The sequence below is a fragment of the Xyrauchen texanus genome, chromosome 50, assembly GCF_025860055.1.
Source record: "Xyrauchen texanus isolate HMW12.3.18 chromosome 50, RBS_HiC_50CHRs, whole genome shotgun sequence".
In the NCBI taxonomy this organism is placed as follows: Eukaryota; Metazoa; Chordata; class Actinopteri; order Cypriniformes; family Catostomidae; genus Xyrauchen; species Xyrauchen texanus.
The window spans coordinates 6161396-6176661 of NC_068325.1; the positions used below are offsets into that span (position 1 = coordinate 6161396).

Consider the following 15266-nt stretch of genomic DNA (forward strand, 5'->3'; position numbering starts at 1 on the left):
ATATTCTTTTAGCTGCTGAAACACCCAGGGGCGTTCTCTGCACAACGGTGGTGCAAGAGGGGGAGAAACCACAGAAATGGCTCCGTAAATCCAACAGCTTCACTGGATTCAGAGGTGAATGGATTGGCAAAGTAATTCAGCTCACTGAACACAACGACTCCGAAGAAAAAACCTGAATGAGTGGTTGCATTCCAGCTCCTTTTATGGTGGCATGCAAATTCCACTCTCCAATTCCCATTGGCCTTTTCTCAAAGATCAGAGGTGTTTGGGGCTCATCACAACATCGAGTGAGTGACAGAAGGGGAACATGCCATTTTTTTCTTGACGTGAATAAACGGAGCATCTGAAACATCACATGATTTACAATGAATATGCGTATCGATTATTTAATGCTCAGAGGTGGTATAAATATATTAAGATCAGAATTACAATAGGGTAAAAAACACTTCATCTGCTGCTTGTTGATGATTTGTGCACTCCTGATAACAGCAGCGTGTAGAAATGCGTTTACAGTCAGCTACTTTTGTTTGCCCAGTCACATGCGTTCACTTATAATGAAGCAGACAGTCAATGTGATTGTTAACAACCATGCTAAAGGACATGCTATAGTAATCTAATATTAAGCTATTGCCTCTTTATGAAGTTTACATCATCATCATCATGACCATTAGCCTATTATTATTAATCTAGCAAGTTTCCCCAACTTAAAACGTTTGGTTTCTGGAACAATCCCAGAACAGAGCTTTAAGGTACATTTTTGGTTTTCCAGGAAAATGTTCTTTACTGAAATAGAATGTTTGTTTTAGGTTGCACACAATGGTTCCCCTACGTTTCCTTAAACTCTCAATTTCTAGATACTTTCTTCAACCATGCTGCAACCTCAATAAACAGACAAGCCATCGATAAATTTATTATTTAATATAATGACTTATAATTATTATATAATCATTTAAATCAGCCACAACACATTTTGAAAGACTTATTTGGAAGAGTCAAATCTGTATCAAATAAATAACATTTAGCCTATAGTTCACCTCACATTTTGAAGCAATTTTTTTTATTGAGGAAAATGATAGAATGTCAGTCAGTGAGTCTGTCTCCGAATGACCGTTAATTTTAAATTGCTAAAGAGCGCTGTCACAGTATATCACTATTATGTTCTCAAGGACTCTTATTTTAATATAGTTTTTGTCTTCTGTCATCAGTTTACCATGAACTACATTTCCCATGTTGCACTGCCCTCATCACTGCCATCTGTTCCCCATATTCTTCACCTGTTCTCCATTCCCTCATCATCACATGTTTGTATAAATACCCTCTAGTTTTGTTCCCTCATTGTCAGTTCTGTTTGTTGTTACATGTGTTACTATCACTATCATCATCTTCATTAAAAGCCTGCGATTAGATCTATCGCCTCCCGTCTCATCTCAGCTACAAACTGTGACAAGCATGCATTTCTGTGGCTGAATGAAGGGCGCGCAGATAAAATGCACGTTCATATACAGTATCGCTATCAGACAGCGACTAAGTCAATTAGATATTAAGACAATATATTATATAAGTAATATAAAGGCAGTGTATTTTGAACGTGTTTCTCATCTGTTCATTAAAATGCGTTCAAATACCATTTACTGTTATCTAGCCTATTCACTCATTTAATTCATTGTTGTCTTTCAGCCTCAATAATCAAACCAGTTGTATAATAACCATTATACAACTTTCTGTATGTTATTTTAAGGTTATCCCACAAAAACCTCCCTGCAATGTTCTTGGAATGTTAGTTTATGATTACACAAATAAAACCTAAAAATAACCATTAGAGGACGTTCTGCATAAGCGCTTTTAAGGTTGCCACAGAAAAACCTGCCTGCAATATTCTGGGAATGTTAGTTATTGGTTTTAAAAATATAACTTAAAGAGAATTGGTTCCCAAATATTTATCAAATGGGAACCATATGCTAATGTTATGGGAATGGTCTGGGTTTGCTGGGACCTAGTCACAGACTATTCACATTTGGCTTGCTCACTGGGGATTTGTAAGACACTATTTTATTCTCTGTAAAGCTGCTCTTTGTGCACAATAGGCCTATTACACAAATACATTGATCACACACACACACACACACACACACACACACACACACTTTTTGGTGTGCCACCTTCTGGCTACCCATTAAAAATTCCTGAAGGCGCCACTGGAATAAAGTCATAACATAATGAAATGAATGTTTCAAAAAATACTTTGAGAATAAAGTCATAAAAGACATATTTGCCAAAGTTTCAGCACCTTTGGACCGGACAGCTCCCATAACACTTACAGTAAATACACTTTAACAAGTAATCCATATGACTCCAGTGTTTAAATATATGTCTTCAAAAGTGATATGAGAGATGTGGGTAAGAAACAGATAAAGTCCTTACTCTAAATCTTCAGATGTGAAAGTGAAAATTTATAGTAAAAAAAAATGAAATCTGGTATGGAATGAAAGTGAGTAAATTATGAGAATTAAAATTTTTGGGTGAACTAGCCCTTTAAATGTTACTTATAATTCTAGTGTATATTACTAGAACACTAAATATGCAAGGTATGAATACAATCCATAAAATTAATTAAATTAAAATAAGAATTACAATTTTGTATGTGCCGGTCAGTTTTGTTAAGTGTAGGATTTAGGGGAACAAGGCCTTGACATCTCAGCCTGCTGGAGGTACTCCACCATATTTGTTCCAACCTAAAAAAAAAAGACAATAAGAAAGAAAAGAAAAGGTTAAAGAAAGATACCAACCCATAATGTCTTTAGAACAGTGACGTACCATCATGTACTGTAGGTGATTTATTTTGCATTCAAAATGGCAAATTTCACCAAAAGGAGACATTTGCATTACTAAAAAAAAATCTGAAAAAGTAAATAAACCTATTCAGTGTTCAGTGGGCAATACAGGCTAGCAAAACCAAAGCTCACGAAGCGAGCGTGTATCGTAGATAGTAATCATATTACAGATAAAATCACTAACACAAACCTTACTTCACCGAATTAATCCTCCAATTTGTCCACACTGAGAACCGCTTACTCCTGAAGATGATCCAAAAAGTCAGCATCAGGTTACTCATCAGCTGGACTGTTCTGACGCCACCACTGGATTGTCGCATGGGGTGTGTGGAGGGGTGTATAGTTTCAATTGTCAGTGAAAATGACCCATCCACTAACCCAGCAGCTGGGCTACACACATACTGTACTACCCAACAGAGAGAAAATAACCCAATAAAATTATCCAACATTGGCAACCCAGCATTTGGGTTGAAAAAAATTACCCAGTATTTTTAGAGTGTGTTGGGACTGTACATTTCTCTATGATCCAGACACCTAAATCATCTCTTAAACATGCCAAAAAAGTGTGCTTGACTACACAGCGCATCTGGATATATGCCAGGCAATAACACTCTTCTTCATCATTTGATCAGTGTTTGATGAATTACTGCTGATATGATGAGTTGAATATGTTCTCAAACATCTCTTTTAAATAAAATACATTTTACCACCTTCTCATATTTGCGCTACTTGCGCAGTCTAAATTGTGCCAGATGTTTTTTGTGAATGAAGCGCAATATACAATGAGCCTAATTTACACAGAAATGAGTGTGTTTGCGCCAGAAGGAATGATAATAACTATATAATAATATTTTAATACTCAAGATGCAGTGCAATTTCAGTGCTGATTGCGCCTACTAAAATAGATTGCGGGTGGTTAATGAATAAGATGCAGGCTTTTGCGCTGAGATACCGCATGCAAAAGTTGCGTAACTGTTTAGTGAATCTGTACAATGTCTTGAAATGGACCTATATAATTCACAGCAGTCCCAATTATTTTTCACTTCACTTGAGAGCAAGCCTTTATCTCACGCCTTACTTGACAGGTGCCCACGGGTGTACAGAGAGCTCTTACAATGCTACGACTTTTTTCGCGTATTTTTGACTTTTTATCAAAGTATTGTGACTTTATTCTCAAAATTGTCTGACTTAAATATTATAATGTTATGACTTTATTCTCTAATTATTTAATTTTTTTATGTGCCACTAAAACGCAGTCGTAGTAACCTAATAATTTTAATACTTACAAATTGCTCTGTTTTAAACAAATACAGCATTGTTGTTTAAATGGTAATCCATCCGGCAAATGAAAAATGAGTGAAAAAATCCAACAGGTAATGCTCTAAATATGGCATCTTCCAGATAGAAACCAGGAACAAGTTCATTTCAGATTGTTCCTATGCTATTGCCTACATCTTGGCAATATACACTCACTGAGCACATTATTAGGAATACTATTGTCCTTATAAAGTGTCCGATATGGTCTTCTGCTGTTGTAGCCCATCTGCCTCAAGTTTGGACATGTTGTGCATTCTGAGATACTATTTTGCTCACTACAATTGTACAGAGTGGTTATCTGAGTTACACCATTACACCAGGCACCATTCTAGTAAACTCTAGAGACTCTCTAGAAGACTGTTGTGTGTGAAAATCCCAGGAGATCAGCAGTTACAGAAGTACTCAAACCAGCCCATCTGGCACCAACAATCATGCCATGGTGGAAATCACTGAAATCACATATCTTATTCTGTTGGTTCATGTGAACAATAACTGAAGCTCTTGACTGACCATATATATACTTGATCTTATGCATTGCACTGCTGCCCACATGATTGGCTGATTAGATAATCACAAGAATTAGTGGGTGTACAGGTCTTCCTAACAAAGTGCTCAGTGAGTGTACAGTTGCTCACAGGCTCAATTGACTAATGAATGTTTCGGAGAAAAGAAAGGCAGGAAAAAAAATGTAAAAGGGAAAAAATTGACAAAGAATAGAGATAGCAAAAGAAATAGATTATCAAAGACATTGAAGGGTTAGGAGCGGCAATCACGTACCAGTTACTCTCAGCTGTCCTCTGGGCTCTCAACTCACCTCGAGAGACAAGCTAAACCAGTCCGGACAAAGAGTCAGATTTTTTCCCCAAACAACATTTGTTTTGAGAGCTGTGACCAATCATTTTCATTAACTCAAATGCCAGAGACACAAACTAAGGTTTGTCTTCAACACAAACTGCCATTTCTGCATCAGTGATCTTTTTATTTGATACTTCCATTTTTTCCTTCCTCTCTGTTTTTTTTTTTGTCTTTGCCTCTTCTTCTCTCTTCTCCACGTGTTTAAACTTTGAAAACAGGCTTATGCAAGAGAACCTCTGGGGACAATGCATAACGTTCTGTGTAGCTTTAGAGTCTTCCCATTCTCTTTGATGGTGAGGCCTTGATTCAGAGATCTCCTCGTTTCAGATCTTCTCTCTTTACAACAGCGGCATCTGTGATGATTTATAGGGACATAGTATCATTGAAAACAAGATTTTACTTGAATTTGATGTACTGTAAAGACATACTTTAATGTTCACCAGCTTGCTCCCCCAGTCGACATAGAACATTTACTGCAACTAGGCTGCAAAAACAAGTTGTTCAAAAATCATCATGATATTGACGCCACAAACATGAGCTCATAACAATGGCCATTTTGAAGATTTAAAACTTCAATGAAATGCCATTTTCAATCTATTTTACTTCCGTAATGTGAATTCCAAGTGAGAGAGTTTAGGGCAAGACTTCATTTTATCCATCAGAAATTGATTGGATTGACAAAAAGTGGGAGTTACCCTTACAAAAATCGATGGCAAGTTTGTGGCTAGTTTGCCAGAACTCTATATTGTTTTAAGGGTAGCTAAAAATGAAAGACATATCAGATGTCATTCAGTCATCAGTTATTACATTTTGATAAAGAATTTTAAAGATACATTAACCCCCCCCCCTTTTTAATATGATACACCAAATAATCATGTATAATAAGTCCAGGAATGTTTTTAAGAAAGCAGATGGGGTCAATTTTCAGATATGGACTAAAAGCAACCAAACTCATATTTTTTTATTTTATGTGGTCTTTAAATAAGTTTTCTCAGCACATGTATCCATTTCAACACATGTCTCTATTTCTTTTACAGGCATATACTGTACAAAACCAATATGGCATTCCACACTCAGAGGTAAGAGGAGAGAAAATATTGTACTAAGAGTGTACTTCTGTTAAGTTGAGGAGCCTGTTTAACTCGTTTGAATGGAGAGCTGTATGACTCAAATCTCAGCTGTGGTTTCTGATAAGAGTAATTAAACACTTTCATGCAAACCAAAGTGATCTTTCTTTCCCTTCTCTGTCTCCCTTTATCTCAGTTGGCCAAGTTGCATCAATTGTCCATGCAGCAGGGTCTTGCTCCCATGGCGCAGCCCACAGCCACCCCAGTCCTGCCTGGTATGTTTTCCCAATCTGAGTCCTCTTTGAAGATGAAGGATCTTCATATTGAAGGGGGTTTGGAGGAAGATAAGTGTGGGGATGGAGGCAGATCACACAAATTGTTGGTTACACAGGGATTGCTCTGCAATCAACTCTTTGCCACCTTAGTCACACAAGCAGGACTGACCGTTAAGAAGGCTTGAGAGTGTTGCGATGCTAAAGTGAAAAAAGTACAACAGGATTGCCATTGTATGATAATATTCTATAATAATAAATTATATGAATACAGTAATAACATATGTAATAATAAATATTAATTTTGTCCAAAAGAACAACAATGTGAATTGAAAGTGTACTGAGACGTGGCTACAACTCAATTTAAAATTAACCGCAATGAAATTTGACTATTCATTTTTTAAGCCAGGAACAGTGTGAATGCAAAGACAACTGGTTTAATTTCATTTCTTGGTCAACTTCATGAGGTTTCCTTTAGGGTGCTTTCACACTAGCACTTTTGGTGTGCACCAAGGTTCATTTGACGACAAAGTTCAGTTCGATTGGATGATGTGAACGTTTTTTTCCAAACTCGGGTGCACAACCATGGACCGCACCAGAGTCCATTTGAAAAGGTGGTCTAGGGAATGGTTCATGTGAACTCTAGTACAGTTTGCTGCTGATATGAATGCAATCATCCTAAATTGTGGAAGTGAACCGCTGTTGATGGTGCATTGTGCCTTTGCATGCTCTGGATCACAATTAGTATGGTAAAATGCATTTATAATTTCTGTAATGCATTTCACATTTACCATTGCCTGGCAAAATTCCATGGGCGAAGAAGGCATTGGCGGAAGTTGAGCGCATGTGACCAGCAAAAAACAAATTGCCAAGCAGCCTTTTTTTAATGTTGAACTTAATACTCTGTGACAGTGAAGATAAAAAGAAACTCATTGCTAAAATATCCTTGTCTGCGAATATTCAGTGTAGCTGTGCACAAAACACCGTCCACACAGAGGTCACTGCCAAACCAAGCAAAGACCGTCAAACTCCATGCGAAATAGCGAGGGGACATTTTTCACCACGGCAAGTCCATCGCGCAAAATTCCCAATCATGCGGATTCCAATTGAGATCACTATATTTTGCCTGTGGAATTTCGTAGTGCAAAGTTAAATGTGATCCCAAGTGTTCAAGCCAAATCTACGCCCTTGTGATCCGAAACAGGCGAGGGCAGGGAGACAGGGGAGGAAATGAACCCAGGTTCAGACTAAGCAATCGAAGCATGTGTGAAAGCACCCTTAAAGAGATAAAAACACCCCCTATATTTACCTTGAAGCACATGTCGTCTTTAGGGAGCACTCAATCTAAGCTTACACTTGAGTCAAAGAAGTGTCAAAATTTAATTGGGAATCAAAAGTTTTAGTACCTAGATGCATGACTCCAAAAGAACCAGTCGCCACCTATTTTGAGGTTAATATACCTGATCTCCATGGAGTGTATGCCACATGTAGATTACAACTGAAAAAAATGGGGCCAAGGTTTACAAGGCTTCACAGTCAGCTCTTGGGGAGTCTCAGAGCCATTATAAATTTCAAGCTGAAGCAAAAGGAGGACTCTCTCTCTCTTTTTCTTTCTCTGTTTTTCCACACAACCAGACATTCAATTATGAACTAGTATAGAGATTCACAATTTTTGTTTTAGCAGGATAGGGCAAAATTCTGAATTAAAAATGTGGGTCAATTTCTGTTCAAGGTTTTAAATTTAAATGCAACTGGCCAAGCCCCAAAGGATTTCAACAGGAAGAGTAATATACTGAACAGCATTTCAAAGAAATTCAACACAGTCACACAAGAGAGAAATTTCATAACTCCAACACAACAATAAAATAGACAAGAACAGACAACTTTTTAGGTGTAATTGCCCGATATACAGTACTGTGCAAACGTTTTAGGCACTTGTGAATAATGTTGCATAGTGAGGATATTTTCAAAAATAATGACATAAAAAGTTTTTATTTATCACTTAATGTCATATAAAGTCCAGTAAACATAAAAAAAAGCTACATTAATATTTGGTGTGACTACCTTTGCCTTTAAAACAGCACCAATTCTCCTAGATACATCTGGACACAGTTTTACTTGGTTGTTGGCAGATAGGATGTTCAAAGCTTCTTGAAGAATTTGCCACAGTTCTTCTATCTATTTAGGCTGTCTCTATTGCTTCTGTCTCTTCATGTAATCTCAGACTGACATGATGTTCAGAGGGGGGCTCAGTGGGGACCATGACATCTGTTACAGGGCTCCCTGTTCTTCTATACTAATATTTTCTATTCGCAAAAGTAATGTTTGGGAGTCTAACATGTATATACCCTATTGACACACTAAAGCTGAAAATATAAATAACCATCTTAAGACAAATGTTTTTGTATAACATCTTATATACCTAAGACCTTTGCAGAGTATTGTACTTCCGGAGAAGTTATTCTTCCTTCTTCGTTCAGGGGTAAAAATAAGTTCTAAACATGACTTTATGCCTCATTCTATGAGTAAAATTCACATGAGGTCAAATAAGCTGTTTTAACCACTCAACAATTATTAAAAGTAATATATAGCATATATATATATATATATATATATACTGTATATGCAGTAGAAAATGTTTACATTCTGAATTCATGATGCTAATATGCTAACATGCTATACGTGGCCATAATATGCCAACTACACTGTTATTGTAATTTCTGATGACACTGATACTACTGCAAAGATAGGTGTGTATAAAAGAGAATACAGCTTATAGACAAAAGAATAGTGATAGAGGCATATCTTACTTTGGGCAGATGTGTGAATGGCTTTTGCTGCAGATGGCGCATGAGTGAATGGGCACTTGAGAGTTTTTTTTGTTGATTTGGGGAAAATAAAATGCATGGTATGGTCTTGGAAAATGTCTCTAAGGGAATGATCGTACAAATGTAGGTAAATCTGCACCTGCATCTTGCTAATAACTCTACACCCCGGTGTGTTCCTGTTGACTGAACATAAACAAAATTATCTGTCAGCCTCAAGGTAGGTCGAGCTTCAGGTTACACCTACCGATGAGGTGGACCAACAGCAGTAAAAAGGTGTTTAGCAGCTGGTAAGAATATTTCCTAAAAGTTCGCCCAGGCAAGCTGTTACAAACCACCGATTCAAATGCAAAAACACCTTATTTTTGTCCAAATTTTGTTCTAAATGATGTCACACCCCTCCAATTTGAAAACAATTGGGTCAATCAGAACATTCTGGCAAATAAAGTATTTTTTCCTCCTTTGACCATAAAACAAAAGGTAATTTATTTAATTTAATAAATCAATCATATAAATTATATACAAACTTCTATAGGTGGCATTGAAAATGATGATCCTTAATATTACCTAACATTTCGAAAAAATCAATTTATTACATTTTCAGCAATTGATTACGTTTGAATTCTACTCCCATAAAATTTTTAATTCTATATTCTGTTTTGTACCACAATTCAAATTCAGTAATTGTATTAGCATTTAAAAGGCATTCTCCATTAAATTCTGAATGCTGCACAACATTGTCAGGCATTTTCTTTCAACTTGTCAGCAGATTCCAAACATTTGTTGTGTGCTCAGACTTACAGCCAGAAGACTGTTGAACATTATGGTAAATAAGCACTTTTGCTGCAAATGTATTGTTCAAAAAGCTCCTCCAAGCAATTGAGAAGTCGAAACAAATGTAATAGTTGCCCCTCCTGCCGCTAAAACTAAGAGAGCACATCCTCTCATGATATGGCTTGAGAATTCGATTATGTCGGAGGTAAAAAGCTCATCAGTCAGGGCAATGTTTCAGTCTATTAAATAGGCTCCTGTTGGGCTGGGAGGCAGCGCTGAGGCCGGGCCTCCTGCTGAGACAGAAAGTACTGAAGAGAGGCAGGCTAGCTCTGAGTGCGCCATTAGTGGTTAGGTGATAGCATTCAGGTTCAACTAACAGATAGAAAAATACTTAATATAGAAGATGGATACGAATTAACATGCTGGATAGATACAAATTTTAAATTATGACAAAATGGTTACATTCCCAACAGACCTGTTGAAATCAAAAGACCCATGGATCTGTCTTTTGTAGTGAGAACAAGATTCTGTACTGTAGCATATAAGACCAATGGTAGAATTCACTAAGAATGAATTACACGCTATATACAAAGTTTATGCACCCGATTCATTAAAGGAATTATGCAAATCAGGTAACAATGCAAACACAGCCAACAATGGTTGCAGCAAGTTGCAAGATTTGAATTATTTTACTGGTACAGTACAGCACCGGCCATTGCAATCCAGGCACCTGAATAGCCTCTTTAAATAATTAAAGCATGCTCAACTGCACCGCTGATCTGGATATACAGTATGCCCAATTATAATGCTCTTTTTTATTATTTGATGAATTACTGCTGCCATGGCTGCTGTCAAATTTACACAAACATCTCTTTTAAACTAAATTTAGTTTACTGTTTAGAGTTTACTGTTCCTGTAAGTTGTCGACAAATGTCATAATTCGCTCGAATGAAGAGTGGAGATTGGCATCGTTAACCTTGTATGTGATTAAAACGTTAATCTTATGGCTTTGTTCGCACATAGCCAAATGCAACTTTTCCAGTAATGTTACAACTCCAATTTCAGGGGAATTTTTCAGGCAGATTTACCGGTATTTCCAAACATGACGTCTAAATGGAAAAATGCTGTTAATTTTCCAGAAAATGCTGTATGTGTGAAAGCACCTAATGACTTCATTTAAATATGCATGCCACAGCAATATACTAGCAAATACATTGGCTGGTTAAACTGAATTGTGGCTGGTAATTAGACGCAGGTCTTTACGCTGAAATACTGTGCATGGAAATGGTGCAACTGGTGCTTCTGAATTCACCCCTAAATTTAAGAAGAAGGAGAAAGGAAAAAGACACAGGTATACTGCCCAAATACAAGATTCTGTTTGTAAGTGTTCATTAGCTGGTCCATGTTGGTTTAGATGGTTTAGACTAGCAGCTGGTCAGGCCAAGGTCACAGTGTTGAACTTCACCTTAATTCACTCTTACTAAATCACATCTGTGTAGAATCAGTGTAATGTTTTTCAAGAGTTCATTTATGAGCTTCTTTCAATCAAATTTCTTAGAATGCAAAGAAATAAAACATTATATATGAAGAAGAAAGAACAAACTAATAACCCAACAATCAAATTGGATTCTCAACTTACCTGTTCCTCTTCCATCAGGCATGGAGTCCAGTTCCCAGACAGCATCCCAAGAACTTCTCATTCCAAATGATGTAAGAGCAAACTTTCTTTTTACTTTTTTTGTATACAACACATCAAATGTTTACCAAAGTAGTTTGGAATAATCATAATTTCTTAATAAAATGGAATCTTAAAATTGTGATTTCCAAACCTGAAAAATAACTGGAACTGAACAAATTCCTAAAAATGTATATAATTTTTTAAAGTGATGGATGTCCATCCATCCATCCATCCATCCATCCATCTTCTAGTGCTGGAGCTTATCCCAGCTGACTCGAGCCAAAGGCAGGGAAACACCCTGGACAGGTGGCTAGTCCATCACAGGGCTATAGTGTACAGTATATTTACAGTATACATGTATGTGTGTGTGTGTGTGTATACATATATATATATATATATATATATATATATATGTGTGTGTGTGTGTGTACACACACACTGTATATTCAAATTATGCTTAGAATTTAAATAGGTCATAGGCTAGATGTCTGCTAGAAGAGCTTCACACCAGTTCAATCCTGTCATGGTGTCTGGCATGCTCAGCACTCCTCTGCTGTCAAAACAGAGACAGTAAAAAAAAGCCACAGCCTTTTGTTAGGGCTGTAGGTTGTAGCGCAGACCCGCACTCAAGGGGCCTGCTGCGTGAAGTTCCATCTTGCCCACACATCTCCCTGAGATCACAGGATTAATTGATTGGCTGAGGGCCCAGCCCTGACTCTGACCACACTCAATCCATAACTCCAACTCCCCTTATGTTGTTATTTTAAGGCCCTGTGCTTGACCAGCAACAACCTACTGGTGTCTAATACTGGGTCTAGTAATAGTTGTGGTTTTTAGTAAAAAAATGATTAAATAATTATACGTGTATATATGATATATATTCTAACTATATTAATTCAAATCATTAAAATATATTACATTATTGTGGCAAATGAGTTAAGTATTGATAAGACAACACAAAAAGTGGATTTAGAATTCAAACATTATTTATTTCCATATTACTGAACAACATATCATTGGCTTACAATCCACAGCAATCCATTTTGCAATTGAATTTGTCAATCTGTCTAAGATAGAATTATTAAAAGGGCTTTTCTAGGGATGCATAAATGTACACGTGTCAGATGGATGCTTTTGGAACGTCTTACTTTGGTTTCATTGTTTCATAAACACAGCGTTTGAAACTAAGAAAAACACATCTCGATATCCCTTCTTTTGGAATAGTGCTCTGTCCAGCTGTGTTTGAAAGCAGAAATGCATCCTCATCTTGTGATATCGCTAGTGTTAAGCAAGCCTGAGTATGGTTTGTTGTCTGCACAGCTGCACGTCGCCTATACAGCTGGAGTTTCGCTTACTACCCCCTGCTGAATACATCATTCTTCAAGCTTGAATTGCTCCGAAAGTAGGAATGTTGCTTATTACGGTCCATGAATTAATTGCATTCTTCTATTCAATGCATTATTTTTAAATAATTAAATCACACTGAATTAACAGGTTAAATCGACAGCCCTAGTTAAAATACACACAGTTTCAAAAGTATAGCCACAAGACAAAGTAGAAAAGCTTTTTGCCATGTTCTGGACATTTTTGAGAGCACCTTCTTCACGCATCACTTGGCACACATTGACAATGCAGAGCTCCTCAAGCTTTTCATATTTCATCAAACACTTCAGCACTCTTTCTTCCAATCAAGGGCTGACTTAGCATGTGTGTACATTTGTATTCCTGCGTAAGCCCCCTGAACAGGGAAATGGAGAGCATGTATTATTGAGATACCCTCACATCAATGTGATTCCAAAGCAAAGCGACATCAAACAGACATCAAATGTCTGGCAGACTAAGTTGTTTATCATTTGCAATCAGATTTCTCTCTACAGAGGAGCTGTTGCTTACCATGGCGAACCATTCCACTAAATTATCAGGATCATGTAGGTATTTGATTGGGATCAGATCAGAGCTTGAGAGCACAGAAATCACAGTAAATGCAGCTGGATCCATAAGCCAGACCTATACTTGCTCAGAGATTACTCTGTTATGGACAAGACATCCGGAGACACCACATTTAGCTGGCAAGAAACATGTCCTCACTCACATCCCCAGACTTTTATAAATTAAAGTCTAGGTTGGAAATACTCCTGCTGGTCTTGGCTCATTTAAGCTGGTCTAGCTGGTCTTCCAGCCTGGCAAAACTGGTCTTCACTGGTCTACTGTATATGGTCAAGTCAAGTCAGGGGGGTCAGCATGAATGCATAATTTATTAACCATACATTCTATCCCAAACCCCAACACTCATCCTAACAGTCAGTGTAGTGAAAATGTAATCTTAGAAGGAAAATGCATCATGGAGGTACGCCTGGAGCAGGAACAGCATTTCCAAGTTGTGCTCCAGGCTCAGGCGGAGGACCGGCAGATGCTCCGGAGCCTGATCGCCAGAGAGGGGGCTGATGCTGCAACCTCCCCGGAGCCCATCCCACCCGTGGCCCTGATGAAGATGGTGCCGAATGATGACCCAGAGGCCTTTCTCGATTTATTTGTGAAGACTGCGGAGGTATGGAAGTGGCCTCCCAACCAGTGGGTGCCCGCTTATTGTCCTTACTCTTCGGGGAGGCACAGCTAGTGGCACAACAACTTCCTGCCACCACCCTCCTGAATTATCACCATCTGAAGAAGGTTGGTTGTAGCCCCTAGAAGAATTGTCAGCTCTTTAGATCCCTGAGCTTCGGGAAGCATAGCCGCCTGTTCGCTTTTGGACAACAGCTCTGGGATTTCTGCCAGAAATGGTTACTGGTGGAGGGAACGCGCGGCACCGTGGACGTTGTCGATCTGGTGGAGCGGTTTGTCTCCCAGCTTCCTCGAGGAAAGTCCAAGTGAGTCCAGTGCCACCGCCCGGCGTCGCTGGAAGAGGCCATCCAGCTGGCAGAGGGCTGCATGTTGGCATTTCCAGGAGGCAGCGATGCAGTGTTTTTATCAGAGTGGTTGTATCAAGTGACACAGGACACTCAGACCAAAGACAATACAACTCAGCTATTAGTACCAAAGAGCCGTTGGGAAACACTTTTCCAGGTAGCTCACTACAACCCAATGGCTGGTCACTTGGGTCATGAAAAGACTTTGAACAGTATAATGGCCTGTTTCTTTTGGCCAGGCATCCATGGCGACATATGCAAATAGTGTGCGGTGTGCCTTGAATGTCAGAATGTCCGAAGCCGCCCATATCATCTTCCTGAACACAAGAAAAAGATTGTTCAAGAAAAATTAGAGGCAATGCTTGAAATAGGTTCAATACAAGAGTCACACAGCGATTGGGCCAGAACGGTAGTTCTGGTACAGAAGAGCAACAGCTTGGTCCGGTTCTGTGTTGACTACCAGAAAGTGAACGCGGTGTCCAATTTGATGCTTATCCAATGCCACAAATTGACGAGTTACTCGATATTACTCGATGCTGGACTTTACAAAGGGTTATTGGCAGATCCCTTTAACTCCAATATCCATAGAAAAAAACGACTTTTCCACACTGTTCGGATTACACCAATTCTTGATGCTTCCAATAGGTTTGTTCAGAGCCTCGGCCAAGATTCAGCATCTCATGAACAAGATCCTCAGACCGCATACGGCATATGCAACCGCATATCTAGATGATATAAGAA

The 15266-nt window shown here is 38.3% G+C and overlaps 1 protein-coding gene across 3 annotated transcripts in view; it reads left to right on the forward strand.

The window, feature by feature from the left end:
* LOC127641204 (poly(rC)-binding protein 4-like) overlaps window positions 1–15266 on the forward strand; it is a 108398-nt gene that overhangs the window by 86852 nt on the left and 6280 nt on the right. For all 3 annotated transcript variants that reach the window (XM_052124024.1, XM_052124025.1, XM_052124026.1), the window contains 3 exons: window positions 6041–6082; window positions 6267–6345; window positions 11599–11651. In XM_052124024.1, the coding sequence (XP_051979984.1) occupies window positions 6041–6082; window positions 6267–6345; window positions 11599–11651 (174 nt within the window). The remainder of the gene's footprint in view (window positions 1–6040; window positions 6083–6266; window positions 6346–11598; window positions 11652–15266) is intronic.